General features: G+C 31.3%; 1 protein-coding gene across 1 annotated transcript in view; it reads right to left on the reverse strand.

Moving 5' to 3' along the window:
- Positions 1-13,027, reverse strand: part of LOC125073197 (equilibrative nucleoside transporter 3) — a 36,326-nt gene that overhangs the window by 22,977 nt on the left and 322 nt on the right. The window contains exon 2 of the mRNA XM_047683924.1: positions 10,839-10,970. Within this exon, the coding sequence (XP_047539880.1) occupies positions 10,839-10,938 (100 nt within the window). The 5' untranslated portion in view covers positions 10,939-10,970. The remainder of the gene's footprint in view (positions 1-10,838; positions 10,971-13,027) is intronic.

Genomic DNA, 13,027 nt, shown 5'->3' on the forward strand with positions numbered 1-13,027 from the left:
ATTGAGAAAGCAATAGCCGTTTCAATGACCATTAAAATATTATAGGCAGAACTAAAACCGAATCACACGCGAGAACGACGCGTAATTCGAAATCGTTATAGCAATTAGGTCTATAGACATTTTATAAAAATAGGTCGAGTTCAAATGTAGTTCCAAGCTTTTAATAAAAAAATAATTTAAAACTGTGAATCATTAGCAAATTAGTATACTTATAATTAATCACAAATTAATACTACTAATAATTTATACTATATGAACCACTTGGTTGACGTGGTGGCTTATCGTAGTATTCCCGAAACACATCCAATTGCAAAACGTGAGTGAATTGTGCTTTTTTTTTGTATTTATGTAAATAACGTCTGCATCTTTGTCTTGGCTAGTGTCTCGTTTACACCTATTAAAATTTAATTGTTTTCGCTATTAAGCCCGATAGCAGATAGGAAACTTTTGTGTAATCAAAAAAGAAAAAATATGAAATCAAAATACATACAAACTTTTTCTTTGATACTGCCAAATATTACATCGGTGAAAGCGTAGCCATTAGACACTATTAGTTAATATTATTATTCTACACTATCGAAGAGAATAAATAGCGATTATTTCACAATGAATAACTACGAGGCGAAAAATTAAAATTAAAACCAGTCCGATTTTACTCTATGTCGGATTGCCGTCCCTTCGGTCTGTCAAACGCCTGCACACTAGGATTTCCTACGCAAATGGATTTCGAAAGACATCCCTCTTATCTTTACTAAAGTCGGATAACACATCAACATTAACTTAAACATTGGAGTTGTTTCGACTCACGTGAAGTAGTTTTTCCAAACTTCTAACGATCCCCTTGATCTCCAGCGTTAATTCAATAACAGTTTATTTCATGAAAAGAGAGGTCGTTTACATTTTTTTTTTCAATATATTAGTGCTAACTGCTCATTAGCTATACGACATACAAAAACTTTTTGAAAATATTATACATAATATAGTGATATGTTATTTTATCGTCAAAGACCCGTCTTTTTTATATTGACAGGGCAGCGTATTAGTCGCCTCTATATTTTGTTCATAAAATATATAAAAACTACTTAAGGCTACTAATGTCTACACAAAAATGTCTTTCCAATTTTTATAATTAAACTCCACTTAACTTTGATATGGAGATGTTATATTCTCTATAGGCAAATATTTTAAATTATATAACTGCCATATATAAGTAAAAATATTAGGTATTTTATTATTAGCATAGATGAACTATTTTTAATAACAAAATCTGGATGTTGCAGAAGCTTGGCAAGGAATAGCAATATATAATGGTCTTCGGTGATAAAATAGGGTGCCACCAGAAAATTCAGAGCTTCGTCCCAGTTGCGTAATTATAAAGCCATTTTATAGCTACCGTTCTGCATTGCAGCCGACGCATAATTTTATCTCAAGTACGTCAGAAGTTACCAAAATGAGTTTTGGGTAACGCTAAGTAACTTCATAATGATAAAGTTTCTCATAACATATTAAACATGCATTACAGCTAGAGTTTTGGTAGTCACGACATTTTCAAAGTTCCGAGGCTTCGAGACATTTCTAGATAAATGGAATGAAATTTAAGCTTTGTTAAATCCATTAACAAAGTTGCCATAAGCAACATTTATTGTAACACTATTTGAAGTTATTTCCTTCTTGTACAACAGGCGTAGTAATATTAAAGAATGAAAAGTATACAAATACATGTATATTTTAAATAAAAAAAAACTTTACATTTGAAAATAACTGTTTGCATTAAATAGGCCATGTACTGAGAAATTGTATATAACATCATCATGATTCGATTAGCTCAAGTCTCGACTTGAAAGTGCCGGTACATCCTAAGACCTAAACCCTAAATTTACAGCTTTAAAGAGTTTTAGAATCAAACTACAAAAACCATCACACATAAATGTTTGACAAATTTCGCATTCTTGTATAAAACCTTTTGGTACTATTAAAAATATTTTTTTAAATATATATTAGCTGTAATTTTTATAATTTACTACTTTATTATATTTAGGAAAGGGTACCGTCGCATTGTTACTATACTGATTCGCGCCGTTGAAGAAAAACACTATCATCCAACAAAGAAAAATAGGGGTGCCATGCACTCGCATTCATTGGCGAGACGGTGGCCCAGAAACCTAGTGAGTTGCCTCATCTTTTTTTTCTTAAAATGACAACCCTGTTGATTGGAATTTATTGTCACTCGTCTCCATTGTAGTTTGTTCTTTTAAATGAACGTACATTACGTTATAATAATTAATTATTACTGCGCGATCGCTGCTTTTTATCCTCTTAAGTTTATACGCCGAACAGAAAAAAAAATCTCGCCTAAAAGCGGAAGGCATTAAATATGCATCATCATCATCACGATCAGCCTGTATTATTCCACTGCCGGACGTAGGCCCCTCTAAGGCGCGCCACTGAGCCCGATCTGTTATCCATGTTCTACCGACCACCTTCCGTACATCATCGTTCCACCGTGCCACAGGGCGTCCTACACTACGCTCGCTGATTTGCGGTCTCCACTCTAGAACCCCCATGACTCTAGAACCTTATTGTAAAATATGCATAGAAAATGTTAATTAGTCACGCGTCGTAATTAATCACAGAATTTTAATATACTGAAAACTTTTAGGTCAACTACAGGAAATTTACGTTTATAATTACGACCCGCCTGAGCTACGAAAGATTTTAATTGTGATATAGATATTTGTATTTGTAAATCATAAGTACATTCCTAAATACTTTGACAAAATCCACATGATAATGGTGATCACCACCGCCCATAGACATTGGCGCTGTAAGAAAGAAGGTGTGGTTAACACCTTATATCGCCAATGCACCACCAAACTTTGGAACAAAGATTAGTTAGTTACTCTTACTCAACCACCAAACCAAAACACAACAAAACAACATTACTGTTTCATAATAGAATATGTATTTACATTTCAGCCACTAAAATGAACTTAAGTAGCATCGACATACTAATCAAAATTGAATACAAAGTGCATAAATCATTTATACAAACAGACGTGTTCGAAATAAAACACAATCACGAACTTTATATAAACATTTAACCGATGCAAGTCCAATGGGATACGGGTCACAGCAGAAATGAGTTCACTAACCCAGTGAGAGTTGTGGAAAAAAAACATGAAACGGAAAACAGCGTCATGAGAACGCATTGTCTAGGTAGAGGCTCTCATGGCATGGAGGTATCAAGGGTTCTCGAACAACTTGAAGGAGTAAAGGGCAGCCAGCGCGAGTATGAACAACGAATATGACAATGTGTGTCATTCTTGCATGAAGGAGGGACTTTTTTCCGTAAGGTTTAATTGGACGATATTAATATTCCATTAGGTTAATTCTTTCATGAAAATAATGAATTGATAATCATTGTTCCTTACATTACAAATATGGCTCACAATATTGTGAATATATATTGGAATTATTTTAACTTAAGATTTATAGCTGCAACGCCTACTTGAAACGTAACTGATAAGACTTTAGCGTGATGTTATATATTTTATAACATACGTCTATAAATGGGATGTCTTAAGGTATTTTTTTTCAAATCGGGCTAATGGATCCTTAGATTCAAACAAACTCTTCAACTATACATATAGAGATAACGACAACGACGATGCGGGTTTGACCTAAACGTCATGGAGTTTATTTTGAACTTTTTTCGTGAACCAACTGTATAAAAGATAACAATTATCAGTTATTTAGTTAAACACTCATTTGTCTCTTTCTAGCACCACTGATTTGAAATTCGAAAGAAAAGGATACAGCATTGTTTAATTAAGGACTCTTAAACAATATTTTAAGAATTCAATACAAGATTATATAGATAATAAAAAAGCGTATACTATAATACTTATTGACTTCCAGGCAGTATATTTTATATAGGTATATATATCGTATTTAACTAACATAACTTTGTGTTTTAAATGTTGACAAAGAGTAACTAACTAACTACTGAGTTTTTTGCCGGTTCTTTTCGGTAAAATCTACATTCCGAACCGATGGTAGCTTCAATTCGAAAGTGCTTATAAAAACCTCCTTGAATAAAGTACATTTTGATTTTGAATACAGCTGTTATAGTTTAATAGTAATGGGAAGGATACTCTTATAATTTTATGGAAAAGAGTCTCAAATAATATACTATTAAATTATTAGTAGGAATTACATTTAACAAACTAAATTAGGGGTAGCTTTACTTAATTTAGTTTGTTAAATGACGATTCAAAAGTGCTTGTAAAAGACTACTTGAATAAAGTATATTTTGATTTATTCTTGCTACGACTTTGTTTCTTATTACACCCAACGTTTACGCAGAGTTTATTACGAAATTTACATATCAAAACCCATCTGAACTTCAACGTCGTCGCTCGCGTGTTTGAAGTGTCTAACTGGAAAACTTCACTTCAGAAGACGTTTTGAATATTGCGACCCTACTGACATTTTAAGAAAAATTACACTAAAGTTACTTTTAACTTAGATATGATGAGTGAAATGCTATTTAAAGCGTTCAATGCTGAGGAACGATAAATTTATGCGAGAGTTTTTTAACGAGTATCAAGGAAAAGAATACTTTGACCTATCTGTGTGTCTGTCAATTTTAATGGCGATCGTAAACGATGTAAAAGTGGATTTGAATAAAAACCTTAAGTGTAACTATTTAAGTGCCAAATTTCATAGTTAACAAACAGTGTCGATGTCTAGTTATGTCAATCAGATTCCATAATTTTTTATATATATAAGGTTTCAAACAAATTTAGTACGACAAGGAACTTTCATGTTTTAAATATTTAATTCCTTCCCAAGGTGAAATAGAAGGGTTTGTACCTATTTGTTATGGATTATGTATTCGTTTGTAATGTCCTATCGTCACGACAGATCGCGTTTCTATGAAATAAGGTAGTTATTGCAAAAAAAAAAACTTTCGTAAATTACTTAGTAATTTAAAACGAAAATAAATTCATGCATATTATTCAAGAATAGACTGAAGAAATTTTATTTAGTCATATTTATGGACTCTAAACTATCTCTATGGTCACAACAATATTCAATTGTGCAACTGGCACTCAAAGATTGAGTCAATAAAAAAAATCACGAAAACAATTCAAAATGTACATTGATATCGATAATTCTAAGATTTCGATTGTGACAATGCTTTAAAATTAAAATAATCGATAATATGATAAAGTCAATATTTTTTTTATAAATATACCTACACCAGAAGCGACTTCATTTTATACTATGTAGAGATTACTGTACCTAGTACCTGTGGTAGGTACCTAGTACCTACCACAGGTACTAGGTACCTACATCCTGATCTGTACCGCTGACAAAGTATATACTTTGGTGCAATTTTTTTTAATAATCGGTTTGTTAAACGTACAAGCGTAACCAACAGTTTTGCATTTATAATATTAGCCGGTAAGTCGTCGGTCACGCCATTATACATGATCAAAACTAGCTACAGATACAAATACCCAAAACATTTAACGTCCGTCCAAAATCTTGAATCGTATCTTGTAATACTTATGCCGTATCTCTGACATCACGCCTCCGGACTGGTCGAAGTGAAAGTTAGGCAATGAAAAAAAACCGTTACACGTTCTATGACTTATTTGGAAAAAGAAGAAAACGCAGACAGTTTCTTTATAGATGGGTGAAAATTTTTACTTAACTTTCTTACAATAAAACTTCAGTATCGAATTTATCTTTCGAATTTAAAGTTACTCTGACATAGTTTTACAATAACAAAATTAAACGTAGTCTGTTTTATCAAAACAAATAATATATAACACTGTAACAGTTATGAAAAATTATATTCGAAATCATTCTTTTAAGTAAAATAAATACGTAATTAAAAATATAGTGACACTATTATTACTGACTAATCGCTTTACAATTATTTCTTAAAGTAAATAGAGGCTATAACAAAAATGCGCCATATGAACAAGAATTAGTATATTTAAATTAGTATATTTAATTAAAATCTCCTCATACTTTACAAACATATTTATGAAAACTTCGACCATTATTTTCTGAATGGACGGACATTAAACCTTAGATGAACCATTGCTCAATCGATCACATCTGTCGGATGAGAAAGATTAGACAATAAACTCCAAGGAAACGCCCATTTAAAACTCATCTTCACATACACATGTGACGAGGTGTGGTGTGTTGCCAGTGTACTATATAGCTTGAATAATATTTGAATCTGGAATATTTTATTTATTGTCCTGTGTTTTGAGCCAAAAGCGGAACCATCTCATTTCACCCCCTGATGGATATAGTATACCATAAGAACACCCATCATCCAAACTCCTAGTATATTGACTAGTCCGAACAACCCACTAGGAAAAATATTGCCCAAGGAGGATTGGCGCCAAAAAAGTCGTAAAAATCTGCCAAATCCCTTTTGCCTGCAGTTAATACCCTAGTAGCGTGATAAGTACAAGTGAATGGTGATTTTATAATGTTTTAATTTTGGGTATGCTGTGACTGGCGACTCTTTCATTCCTTTAAATAATATTTATTTGTCTAATATGATAAGTAATGCAGTATTGGTTTACGGACCATTGTCTAAGCATTACATAAAAAAAATATCTTGTAGATAACGCGCAATGCATGGACGTGAATATATTGCCCTCCTTTCCGGTAACAACGATCAATGAAAGTATACCTTCGACATATACTAGACCGATTAAAATACAAAAAAAAATCTATAATATATGATATATCTATCTATCTATATAATTACTTAAAATTGTATTTTATGAACCTTCGCCTGGAATGTCATCTCTGAGGCATCTAATTCACCAGTTCAAATATTATTCTTACTTTTACGATTTCCTTTTTTTACCGTGTCTCGTAACTATTGACGAGCTTCAGTGCTTCTTTTCAATAAAAAATATTCGAGAAGGAAAAAAATTTTGGTAACGTGCAAATTGATATTTCCTCAATGATAATGGTCGAATTTCGATCGTTTTACAAACACTAGCTTATAGATTTAGCGCGTCAGATAAATTTACTTGGTGGTAGGGCTTTGTGCAAGCCCGTCTGGGTAGGTACCACCCACGCATTAGATATTCTACCGCCAATATGTCATAAAAAAAAACTTGGCGAGCTGAAAATCAAACGTATATATATATTTCTCATGGTACGAATTCGGAACGGATAGTGGTCGTTAGTTACATTATTAGAACACACCATTAAAGTTAATTTCAAAGCAGATATCGTGCTCATATACAACTAAGATAAGCAACATATTAACAAACAAAGAAGACAAACATGTTTCAATTGCTTTATTTACGAAATAAGATTTAATATTCATAGAAATATATGACGAATATTAGATTTTAATATTCATGGTTATTTTTCTATAACGGGATATTTATATTTATTATGTTTTTTATTTTTCATCTCACGATTTGTCACGAGACGTCTCATGAACAAGACATTCGTAGATAATGTCGAAATATCGAGCTCCACCAAATAAAAATAAAAAACATAATAAATATCCCGTTTCAAATAGTAATGACGAATATTCTTAATAACATCCAAACATCACGCGAAAACTAGAGGACGGATTCGAATGAAACTTGTAACGTAGGTTTATAGGCAAGATAACGTTCTGAAATATATGTCATCAGAATCATTATTATATACTTTTTTAATTACACCTACGAAACGGATGGTATTAAAACTTTATATTCTTTAAAAAAACAAGATTTAAACTATCTTTATTACAGGTGAAGTTTGTGATAGAATACGCTTCAAACTATTTATTCAAAAGGTGCCTATGTCCTTCCTTGGGGTTCAAGCTTGCTGCATACAAATTTCAACAATTCGCTTCAGTGGTTCGACCGTGAAAGAAAGACAGATAGAATTACTTTCGTATTTATATCAGTATAGATGACAGTTGCAATACCAAATCAAAAACTTGTTACTATTGCTCGTTACTCTTTCCTTTATGCATCTCTACACAAACTAATATTTTTGTATACAAATGAGAGTATATTTGCATACGTTACATAGTATTGTTATGTGCAACTGATAACACATTATCATAACCGAGACCAAACATTGAAAATCAAAACTCATGATATCATGCGTTACGTAAGCATAGATACGTTTCAAATAAAAAACATTTTTTTCAACAGTAGAAATATTCCAGAAATGTAAATGAAACGACGATAATATGAATTTTTAGAAAGTATACAATTAATTTATATATAAAAATAGCTTTTTTTTTAATTCAGCAATCTTCTCTATCAAATTAAAACATTCCAGGCACTATGATTATTACCACGTGGACTTTTTTTTTAAAAAAGATCCAGTATTAGAGTTGTTTAACAAAAAAAAAGTTCGTTAACGTGACCTTCTGGCGAGGAGATACAAATTTCCAGAACAAAAACTATTAAAGAGGAATAGATTATTAAAGCATAAACATTTACGTCTGCGTCAATATGAATTTTAAGGATAAATAAAAAAAAAAGTTAATAGTTAATATGGCAATAAATCTTTTCAGATCAGCTTTTTTAGTGAATAATTTCGGTCACAAATCTCAAATAAAGAGTTATTGCGTTGGCGATAATCATAATTTAGCAGATTTACCGAATTAAGGTGGCCACGTCATCTATATAGCCTTGATTGGCAATGCCTTCAACGATATACGAATTACGTACATTTGTTAAAATCCACAAACGATCGATTGTTGTGAATTATAACTTCTCTTCACGACGTTATTAATGCGATATTGAAATTAAAATTCCTATTTTTTTTCTTAATAATTTAACTCGAAAATATTTTGACAATTACAGAATCATTTAGCTTTACCTATAATATCGCTACAGCACTGTTTAAAATATGTTATTGTTTAATACATTTAATTGAGATTATATACATCTCAATTTAACTTACTTTTGTTTAATAATTGATAACCTTATATGGGTACAATAAATCTATTATTGCAGTATTACAAAGGTAAGTCTCTGTTCATCTTGACATTCCAAATTCACGCCAAACAGATTGATATCAAATTTTTTATATTATAGGATAAAGTTTTATAAAATATATTGTCTATTGATTTACAAATATAATAAAGAAGAAGAACATTTCGTTCTTTTGTGAATAAGCTACACTCCGGACCCACCAGTCGGTTTGAGGGCTTATTTTTTTGGGATAGTCATAGACTATAAACACTAGAGTGTTTGATTGGATACTCTAGTGGGAAGTACGAGGTGGATTTGATTTTTTTTTATTGCATTTGTTAGCTCTATTTTATACGAATACTACTGGATTACGTTACGGGACGCAGTGCGGGGTAAATGGAGCAGCTACTTTTAAGATATACCCAGCATTATGTCAAAGTAACACATACATATATTCGGGTTTTACGCTTAATAAAAACGTGATAAATTCACCTTATCTTCTCTTCGGTTCTACGGTTTAATCTTGTATAAAGGTCAGTGTGATAAAGGTTGTTATCACCAAACTACATATACCCAAATCAATGAGCTGTAAAGCGTATTATGCTTACACGTTCTTTAGAATAGATTTTTATTATTTTTCTTTGCTTTAAAATGAGTATCTTTTTCACATAACTTCTATGTTCATGATACAGGAATGTTCCAGTGGATGGCGTACATAGATCTTAACCATAGATTGCGGGTTCAATTCCGTTAAGCGTCGCTGTATTCTTGCTATTTAAAAGATTGCATCGTAAGGAAACCTGCATGTGTCAGATAAAATTATGTATATCCCCCAACTCGACTTACATGATATAAATTACCAACTATCCTTAAGAGGGAAGGACGTTCTTACCCAAGAAGAAAAAAATAATAGGCTGTTACTGTATTGAATAATATGAACTATGTGATTTACTCTTTATGTTCTGATGTCTGAAATACATTATACATGAGCACCTGTATTTTATATAGTTCAAACACAGGTGCCTTGTTTAATTTTATTGAATACACTTAAGGACTACTACACATTGACAGGAAGGTCGCGACGTGTCACGTTGCGACGTCGGCGTCGTGTTATTTGTGGTATCCCTTGTGCGGTCATTGTTAGTTTAAATTATCACAAAATTCAAACAAGATATATATTATATACGAAAAAAACCACGGCAAAACTAAGCCGTAGGATTTTTTTTAAATCTATATCGCATTAATAGTTTGAAGACGAACACCATCGCATATCTCGGAGGATACAAATGTCTCAAGGGTATTAGCTCATTTAGATTTCTTATCCTATCGACAGTCTATACCCGAAGGAAGAAAATAACGAACAGACCCTTTAAGCGATACTATTTGATTTTTTAAAATAAAGTCGGTAGACGGGTGGACCTGATGGTAATTACGGCCCATAACCATTAATAAATTCTTATAGATATGTGCCGCCGTCCCATGTGTATGTAATTACACTGGCTCATCGGCTCACTGGCCGTCATATATATACTCAAACGAGCTTGCACATTATCATACCACCAAGTAATTACAATGTAAATTTAAAAAAAACTCAATTAACCATTGCGTCCGGCTAAACATTGACCACCCACGCGCCAATTATTCCATCATCAAATAGAAATACTCGGTATTCCTGTATTCCGATACAAAGATAAAATGAGCCAATGCTATTAAAAACACAAGAAAAATAACTGTAAAACTCATGGTTGGCTACGACTTAGCAATATAAGGTAACTGGCCAAGTTACTTTTACACCATGTACACGACCGATCTTAAAGCATCGTACCTTGGCCTAAAATTAAAAAAAAAAACAAAACTTACGTCGTTGTCCCGGCATGATGACGCCGCTCCGCTCCGAGCGAAGCAGGCTCTCGGCCTCCGCACCGCCCTGGTGTGACATTTCCATCACACCCACTATCATAAAACCGATGTCAGCATCTGTGTAGCCTCAGTCTGTAAATAAAACGATATATGTACTATGTAATATAAATATCAATGCAATTCAAAGCAAAATCCCTGTTCAAATACAATTAAGCTGACAAAACTTTTTTTTTTTTTAATTAGATTGTCAAAATACTTAAAGATATCATTCAAATACATACAGCCAATAGTAAATAATAATTAATTGATTTAAAATGTGTTATCAACTCAGGTAGTAACTCCGATAAGTAATCCTTTCAAATCCCTATATTGATTATATTATGTAATTATATTGTTCTAGGCATAAGTCTTTCAGTTCGTAAAGTAATTTTTTGTTTGATTTTTTTCTCTAACTTTATTAAAGGAATCACAATAAGTGAGGAAAATTTAATCAACTCCAATTGCCCATTGACCTATCTAGAAATAAATTACCAAGCTAACAGTTTAATGAATGTTTGTATCTTTGTCATTCTCGTTTTCTTTTACGGTTGAAATACATATTAAAATAAGTTTTTCTTCCACAATACCAAAATCATTTTATACATAAGTATGTATAATAAAAAATCATGATTTAAAAAGACATTGAGAAGAGAAGAGAAAAATTAAAGAATTGCAACTGGCATATCCACACAATTTTCAATGTGTAATATTTAAATTAGTAAAATGGAATAGGTATGATTGTGGTCAAGCATAAGCCTAACAAAAATTAAAAAAACTAACAAAGTACAAACAGGGACTTCAATTCAAAAATTTAAATAATTGCACAAAGTCCTAACTAAAGAGATTTTTTCTTTATGTTTGTAATAAGTAGCAGTATAATTATTGTTTCCTTGAGATGTACAATATTGTAGTTTGAATCAAATTTAAGATCATAATGGATCATATACTTCTGAATGGATCCTAACACTTGATTCGAAGTTTACTTTAATATTGGAAATAAGGCCATACATTAAAATTAATGTGAGATGACATCAGTTACATCACAATTAAGGTTACAAAGGTTAAAACACTGCCAGCATAATAATTCATTTATTGCCTCGTAAAATAAAACAAAGCTAAATAGTGCTGCTTCAAATTTGTACCCTATCTTTATTGAGATAAACAATTAACAAAATTGTTTATCTCAATAATATCAAATTAATAAGATGAGCTTTTGTTTATATTATGAATATCATCTGTTAAAAAATGCTTGATTAAAAAAAATCCAACAAATTTAACTTTTTATGAAAATTGATATGCAACTCTATTTGATTGTGTACATTTTGTTACAGAGTGTTGATAAATTATGTCATATAATATGACATATAAAAAAAAATTGAAAAATTACTTACACTAGAACTTTAATTGTTTATAATTATTTTAAATATATGGAATGAGTCATGACAGATTGTTGTTAGGGCAGAATATGTTTTGAATAACTATTGCTTCTGACAATGCAAACTACAAAGATTGTATCAGCCATACATATTTTCAAACAAAATAGATCTTGTGTAATGTGGAACTTTGATTTATAATTAACTTATGCTACTAGCATAAAATATTTTTTTTTTTTAAACATATTTTAGTACAGCATTTACTAACTATTGTTATATTTACTTAAAGTAAGGCTGCTTTTGCAAGACTTCAATATAAGGAATGTAAACTAAAATAGTACTAGATTATAGGTTAACTTATCAAAGTTTTATATATAAATTTGAAATAAATACCTTTTTTATATAAAACCAAAAAGTATTTATTTCTTAACATTAAAATTGGCTTGAAACTTTATGAGACCATTTGCACAAAAAAAGAAGAGTCTACTACAAGTCCCGTATACAAAAGATGAGCCCTGATTTTTCCTATTTTAATTAGTAAGCACAGAATGAATAACTATTAGTAGCATTTAAAATGAAATGTTTACGATATATAAACTTATAATAACAAGAGATACGCTTTCAGTCAGTAACAATGTTTTAATCAACAGAGCACCTAAGAATAACTTATAGAATAACTATCTTATGACGAACGGGATCAACAACAAAACGGTAAATTACTCAAAAAAGACCTAAGTGAAACTAACCGTTAAAAACAATGTAATTAGAATATTATTC

The sequence above is a fragment of the Vanessa atalanta genome, chromosome 23 (genome assembly GCF_905147765.1).
Source record: "Vanessa atalanta chromosome 23, ilVanAtal1.2, whole genome shotgun sequence".
Taxonomy (NCBI): Eukaryota; Metazoa; Arthropoda; class Insecta; order Lepidoptera; family Nymphalidae; genus Vanessa; species Vanessa atalanta.